Source organism: Myotis brandtii, unplaced genomic scaffold, assembly GCF_000412655.1.
Source record: "Myotis brandtii unplaced genomic scaffold, ASM41265v1 scaffold657, whole genome shotgun sequence".
NCBI classification, from domain to species: Eukaryota; Metazoa; Chordata; class Mammalia; order Chiroptera; family Vespertilionidae; genus Myotis; species Myotis brandtii.
In genome coordinates, this window is record NW_005370552.1 from 2,402,358 (window position 1) to 2,410,395 (window position 8,038).

Genomic DNA, 8,038 nt, shown 5'->3' on the forward strand with positions numbered 1-8,038 from the left:
CATTCCCTCTTCATTTAGGGTAGATCAGCCATGCGCTCTACATAATCATTCTTTTCTCTTTTATCTGCAGCGCCTGGACAGTGCTAGCTAAAACATTTTGGAGACATTTAGCACATCAGATGAAGACAGAGACTGCTTACAAGATCATTAAGATCCAGAAAATTTAAAAAAGACAAAAAAAGGGGGGGGGGTGTGACCGCAGGAAAGGGAAGAAGAAATGCAAAACCGAGTGACTAATTGAGGCGCGGGCTTGTGGGCTCACTGCTGGGCAGGGTAAGAAATGTCACTTTTGCTTAAAAAGCAAGTACTGTAATCAGACAAGATTTCAAGCACACCATTTAGAGGCTGCAGTGGAAAACAGGAGACGCTGGGCAACAGAAGTGAATTTAATAGGAAGTGAGCATGTCTGTAGGGAAGGACATGCTTTCCTGGCGCGGAAAGGGAAGGCCAGCTTGGCACAGACAGGAAATGGAGCTCAGGATGGTCTCGCTGGGCGGAGGCGCGCGCGCATTAAGGGGACGCATGAGCGACCGGGGCCGAGAAGCCCTTACAGGGACCACGCTGCTCTGCAGGTCCATGTCTCAAGATGAAAATGGGATTAGAGGCTTTGATCTAAAAAAACTCGAAATACAGCCCACGTATGTGACTATGTCATGCAACGTAACACCATTACTGGAGCTGCTCCCTGGAGGCAGGGCCAACTATAAACTGAGTGGGAGGCCCGGCTGGCGTGGCTCAGGGATTGACCGTTGATCTATGAACCAGGAGGTCACAGTTCGATTCCCGGTCAAGGGCACATGCCCGGGTTGTGGGCTCCATCCCCAGTAGGGGGTGTGCAGGGGGCAGCCGGTCCATGATTCTATCATTGATGTTTCTCTCTCAATCTCTATCTCTCTCTCTCCCTTCCTCTCTGATATCAATTAAAAAAACCCAAAAAAACCTGATCTTGGAATTAAGCAAACAAACAGACAAAAAAAAAAAAAGGATTTAAAAAAATAAAAAAAAATAAATGGAATATGAGAAGAGAAAGAGGTTCCGAGCTAAGAACAACAACAAGAAGCCACAGGTGAAGGGAACAGAAGGACTGGCAGGACACTATAGGGAGCCCGGGACCCTATCCATAAACTCCACCAGGGCCTTGCCTTCCCGTGGGAGGGGCTCTGGGCATTACCAAGTCAGAACAAGAGGCAGACAGCCCCGCCTCCTCCTCCGTCTCTTCTCTAAGATTCCCACTTCTGAGTGTTTTGGGAAATCACCTACACTCAGAAGAGGAAGCTTCACATCCCAATTGCTGAGAGTCAAAATGAGGAACTACAGGGGTGGGCAAAGGTAGGTGCCGAGTTGTTCATATTGAAAAGAGCACAGTGATTAATAAATAACCAGGTGAGAATAAACCCTGGGTCTCGTGTACTCACAACTGTCAGCCTACTTTTGCCCCAGCCTGTGTAGAGCTGCCGCCAGGGGAACTGTGAGCCTGGTATTCTGCACAAGGTGGAAGCATGTGCGCACATGTATGAACAGAGGGGAGGAGCACAGTGCTGCCCGATGCCCATGGTCGCAGCAGGGAAGGATAAGTAGCTCATGCTTCAGGAAGGGCCTGGGCCGGATTCCGATGGTACTCTATGAACACTGAATGAGCCGGTTCAAGAGTACAAAAATCAAGTCAACAGGCAAAGTCAACCACGTGGCAAACACTGAGGGACTTTAATGAAAGAAGGAAAGGCAGAGGGCAGAGGACATATGAAGCAGGAGTTAAATTAATAAAGAAATACATAAATAAAATTAAAAACTATTACACACATGCATTTATCCTATATAATAAAAACCTAATATGCTAAGTGTCCGGTCATCCAGTTGATTGGGCCTAAGCTGGCAGACGGACATCCCCCGAGGGGTCCTGGACTGTGAGAGGGCGCAGGCCGGGCTGAGGGACACCCCCTCCAGTGCACGAATTTCATGCACTGGGCCTCTAGTATATACATATATATGGATCCCATAGATTTTTTTAGTAAGTGGTGCTTGAGAATATCTCACTGGTAAGAGGAAAATCTGAGCATTTTATAATATAATTTTGTGAACACTGGTGGGTATTTCAGAAATACATACCTACACATACATTTCATTGAAATAGGTAACTCTTCTATGTTCTTCTCCCGTGAATGCTTGAATACACGTGTTAGAGACTTTATAAAAAGAGAAGAACCTGGAAATTGTTTCAAGAGATAACTCACAAGACAGCTTTACATGGAAAGATTCCATTAAAAGCAGTGTTGTGGCAAAGTCTGATCTGCTATGGTTGACAGGGGGGAAATCTTACACCAGAACTTCTTACTGAGGTCCAAGGTAATCAGAAAGATCCAAAAAGATGGACTACGGTGTGGGATGGATGAAGTGCAACCCTGGGTCTGGAGTGGCGGAAGGGGAAGAAGCATTCTGAGGTGAAAAGAAACAAGTGAAATGAAAAGGAACCAGACACATGTGGATGGTATTTGGTTGCTGACAGACTTCCTTAGAATCGCTTAGAGGATCTGACTAGTTCCACCGAAAAAGGCCGATTCCGAATGGAAGAGAAAGGATGTAGACACCAAATGATTCACACCGGCGAATGGATGAATGGTCCAGTTACCTGAGGAGGTAGGGTCTTCGGAGAAATCTGGCAACTCTTCAGGGGGATCCCCATAGAATGAGTTGAATTTGTGACTTGACACAGCTGCTAGGACTGCACCCTAAAGCAAAGAGATGAAAAAAACTAAAATAAATACATAAATATAAAAATTAATTAACAAATGGTTACTTACTACTAAGGATTATTCAGAAAAGTCAACTATATAGAACATGACAACTAGAAAAGGTGTAGTTTTAAATAATTTCCTTTAAAAAATATATCTTTATTGATTTCAGAGAGGAAGGGAGAGGGAGGGAGAGATAGAAACATCAGTGATGAGAGAGAATCATGGATCGGCTGTCTCCTGCACGCCCCACACTGGGGATGGAGCCCACAACCTGGGCCTGTGCCCTGACTGGGAATCGAACCATGACCTCCTGGTTTATAGGTTGACGCTCAAGCACTGAGCTATGATGGCCGGGCTAGTTTGAAATAGTTTTTGACTCCTTCAAATCAATCACATGTGCATATACCAGAATAACACTGTTGGGGATTGCAAAAGTATATGCGACCATTTACATCTGGAACTCAAACACATACCACAAACGGAATACTCTGCAGTCTCTATAAAAGATGCTGCAGAAGAATGTCTTTTGCAGTGATGGCGAACCTTTTGAGCTCGGTGTGTCAGCATTTTGAAAAACCCTAACTTAACTCTGGTGCCGTGTCACATATAGAAATTTTTTGATATTTGCAACCATAGTAAAATAAAGACTTATATTTTTGATATTTATTTTATATATTTAAATGCCATTTAACAAAGAAAAATCAACCAAAAAAAAAATGAGTTCGCGTGTCACCTCTGACACGCGTGTCATAGGTTCGCCATCACTGGTCTAAAGAAATGGAAAGATGCTTGTGATGAATGACATAAAAGAGCTTTAGAACAATTTACAGTATGGTCTCATTTTTGGAAAAAAGGGTTAATCTCTATATATAAAAGGCTAATATGCAAAGTGTCCTCTTGGGAGTTCGACCGGGAGTTTGATCGCTCACTATGACATGCGCTGACCACCAGGGGATGGTGCGGAACGAAGGAAGGCCCTGGCCAGCAGCTGGCAGCCAGGGAAGGAGGAAGGAAGGCCCCGGCCAGCAGCCAGAAGGAAGGCCCTGATAGTCGGCCAGGCCTAGGGACCCTACCTGTGCATGAATTTTGTGCACCAGGCCTCTAGTATAGATAAAAGAGACTGAACATATACCAAAATGTTATTAGCAATAATTATCTCTGGGTAGTAGGAATATGAGGCACTTTTCTTTTTTTAAGCCTTTCCCCCCTTTCCTTTTGTTGTTAACAATGACTATGTGTTGCTCTTTTTAAAAAAAATATATTTTACTGATTTTTTTACAGAGAGGAAGGGAGAGTGATAGAGAGTTAGAAACATCGATGAGAGAGAAACATCGATCAGCTGCCTCCTGCACACTCCCTACTGGGTATGTGCCCGCAACCAAGGTACATGCCCTTGGCCGGAATAGAACCTGGGACCCTTCAGTCCGCAGGCCGACGCTCTATCCACTGAGCCAAACCGGTCAGGGCTGTGTTGCTCTTGTCGGGCCACACAGAAGAACCAAGTACACGTGACTCTTTTAAACCACACGCACAGCCTCTCCTGACTCCTAGTGAGTCATACTGCGTGCACGACACCCCTCAGGAGTGCTGGGCGGAAAATGGCTGGGAATTGTTGTTGCAGTAACTAGAAAAACCATAAAAGTTATTTTGTAAAAATGTTCAACTCTTCGGGTGTGTTCCTTGGCTCTGCCACTTTCCGGCCATACGAAGCTACCCGAGCCAATCACTTAACCCCTTCAGCTTTCTCCTTTGTAAAGTGAGGATATTAAAACTGACATAACTTAGCGTAGGGTCGTCAAAAGTCATAATGTTCTGAAAGTGTCTGCAAACTGTAAAGCAGTTTGTAAATGCAAATAATTACGAACCCTACACAGTTAGAACATGAGCACAACCCTTTGTTGCTCATTTAGGCAATCTCAGTATCAATTCACTGAAGTAGGCTACATCTAAAATATTGAACTCTTCGATTTTTCTGAAAAGAAAGAGAAGTCTTTTAATTTAATTTTTATTTATTTCAGAGAGGAAGGGAGAGGGAGAGAGAGACAGAAACATCAATGATGAGAGAGAATCATTGATGAGCCCGAAACCTGGGTATGTGCCCTTGACCAGAATCGAACCTGGGACCCTTCAGTCCGCAGGCCAACGCTCTATCCACTGAGCCAAACCAGCTAGGGCAGAAAGAAAAATCTTTTATGTTTACAGGCATGTAATAAATATATGAAAACATTAATATAAATACATTCTTCAAGATTCTTTTTTTTGTGTGTGTGGGGGGAGCAATCATGTTAGGGTTTCTTTCTTTTTTTAATCCTCACCTGAGGGTATTTTTTCCATTAATTTCCAGAGAGAGTGGAAGAGAGGGGGAGAGAGAAACATCTACATGAGAGAGACAACTGGTTGCCTCCCACATGCCCCCCTATCAGGGCTGGGGAACCTGCAAGCAAGGTACGTGCCCTTGACTGGGAATCGAGCCCACGACCCCTTTAGTCCACGGGCCAACGTGCTAATCACTGAGAAAACCAGCCAGGACTGGGTTTCTTTCTAAAAAATAGGGATGGAAAGAGACAGAATGCAGAAAGGGATGGACAAAAACCAGAAAAGTGATCTTGGTGCTACCATTCCAGGCAACGTTTTAGATTTCTCGAAGTCTAGGGTTAATGCATGAGAGGTTCTTATGCAGAATTTGATGAAAATGTTGAGTTCTTCTTTTCTACAGTTGATGCTTATTTCACTTCACATATTACATATGTTCCCTAAAAGCTGGGTGGGAATGGAATTTTTCTGAATCAAATTATGATTCCCACCCACAGAAACTAAAATTTTAGAGATGCTTTATTTTTACATTCAAGTGAAGTTCAATTCAGTTTCTTAGTACTGAAGTGAAAGATCTAGAAATACTTATACTATTAAGAAAGCACCATGTGAAAGGGCCGAGAGGTAAATTCTTTTATAACAATAGCAGCAAGTTCCTAATTTATCGGTCACATGGCTAGGTTTGTTTATTTAGTTTCCTAAACTTAGTGACTGCGTGTGGTTTGAATTTTCAACATAAAGCTATTAGCAAATCAGCAAAATGGTCCCAAAACTCTTTTTAAAAAAAATATATTTTATTGATTTTTTACAGAGAGGAAGGGAGAGGGAGAGAGAGCTTGAAACATCGATGAGAGAGAAGCATCGATCAGCTGCCTCCTGCACACCCCCCACTGGGGATGTGCCTGTGACCAAGGTACATGCCCTTGACTGGAATCAAACCCGGGACCCTTCAGTCCCCAGGCCGACGCTCTATCCAGTGAGCCAAACCGGTCAGGGCGGTCCCAAAACTCTTTATAGATTTACTAGAGGCCCGGTGCATGAAATTCATGCATGGGAGGGTGTCCCTCAGTCCGGCCTGCCCCCTCTCAATCTGGGACCCCTCGAGGGATGTCCAACTGCTGGTTTAGGACTGCCCCCACAGGCCCAATAGCCTGCCTGCCTGATCACCCCTAACCGCTCGCCTGCCTGATCGCCCCAACCACTCTGCCTGCCTGCCTGATTGCCCCTAACCGCCTCTGCCTTGGCCCCCGCCGCCGTAGCTTTGTCCGGAAGGATGTCTGGAATGACGTCCGGAAGGTCGTTCGGCTATCTGGTCTAATTAGCATATTATGCTTTTATTATTACAGATAGAATTTTATTAGAGTTTGAGATTCAAGCTTAGAGATGATTAATTCTAAAAGACTCATTTTGCAGATGAGGAAACTGAGTTCAGAGCAGCTTAGCAACCTGTTAAGGTTGCTGCCAACTTTGAGATAGAGCCAAGAGTAGATAGAATTGAGGTCCTCTAACTACTCTCCCCAAATCAAGGGTTATTACTATACCATGGGTCAACAATCTTTTTTTTTTTTTCTGTAAAGGGCCAGAGAGTAAATATTTTAGGGTTGAAGGCCATATGTTTTATGTTGCAACTACTCAACTCTGCCATTATAGTGTGAAAGCAGCCATAGACAATACATACATCAATGTACATGCTGTGTTTCAATAAAACTTTATATGTAAAAATAGGTGGTGTGCCAGATTTGGTCCCCAGTTCGTAGTTTGCTAACCCCTATAGCTATTAAAGAGCTCAGATCTTATACAAGTAGTTATTCAAACTGCCTACTTTATTAAATCCTTGATAAAAAAATTTTCTAATTTAGTAGGCATAATTTAGTTTGTTTTGAGAGTAAAACATATCAATTTGAATTAAGAAAATTATTCACAATATGTTAAGACAACTAATATTAAAGATGCAATTTTCTACTGAGCAAATTAATCCAGAAAGAAGGTAGATTTTAAACTCAAAGAAAAAGACAACTACAAGTAATTAATTCTTAATTTAATCATAGTTATAGCTCATATGTCAACCATCAAAATGGAATGCTCGCCGCTAAATGATTCTGTGTTTCATTTAAGGAAGTGAAAACAAGAAAATACTTAGCTCGGACTTCTGCTAAGTTAAACTACTCCATGCACTTAAGGAGGCAACCAAGTTAGTAAGTGAGGAACATGGGAGTTGAACACAGATATATGGCTGACTTAAAGACAAGAGCAAAAAACCAACACATACTCCATTTTTGGTGCCCCTAACTGAGCTCAGAAACCATGAAGTTCGATAGCCACAAGGGCAGGTACATTCTAACAAGTCTAAATACAAGACACACAGTATAAGATGTAGAATAACTGGATTTGTACTCAAGTTGCAAGGTAACCCGCAGTCATAGTGTAATATACCGAGGGGGGAAAGCCCATCCAGGGACATACAAATAGGAGTGCAACACAGAATTCAAGAGAGGGTCATCTTATACGGATGCAGAACTCTGCAGTCAAAGCCTTAAACTGGGAGAGGGCGAGGCTGAACGGAGATTACCAAAAGGCTGGAAAGTCAGCCCAAGGGTTTTGGTTGATTACATGTAAGAATTAGGTCCTAAATGGAAGGGAGGGCGGAGAGACACACAGAGAGAGAAACATCGATGTGAGAGAGACACATCCATCGATTGCCTCCTGCACGAGCCCCAAGCCCCAACTGGGGCTGGGAACCAAGCCTGCATCTGAGGTACGTGCCCTTGACTGGAACCTAACCCACGACCCTTCAGTCCTTGGGTGACACTAAGCACTGAGCAAAACCAGCCAGGGCTAATATTAATAAACTAGAGGCCCGGTGCATGAATTCGTGCACCAGTGGGGTCCCTTGGCCTGGCTTGCGGAATGGGGCCGAAACCGGCTCTCTGACATCCCCGAGGGGTCCCAGATTGCGCGAGGGCACAGGCCAGGCCGAGGGACCCCACCGGTGC

General features: G+C 43.9%; 1 protein-coding gene across 1 annotated transcript in view; it reads right to left on the reverse strand.

Moving 5' to 3' along the window:
* Positions 1-8,038, reverse strand: part of CASK (calcium/calmodulin-dependent serine protein kinase (MAGUK family)) — a 247,896-nt gene that overhangs the window by 80,564 nt on the left and 159,294 nt on the right. The window contains exon 10 of the mRNA XM_014528878.1: positions 2,627-2,726. Coding sequence (XP_014384364.1) covers positions 2,627-2,726 — 100 coding nt within the window. The remainder of the gene's footprint in view (positions 1-2,626; positions 2,727-8,038) is intronic.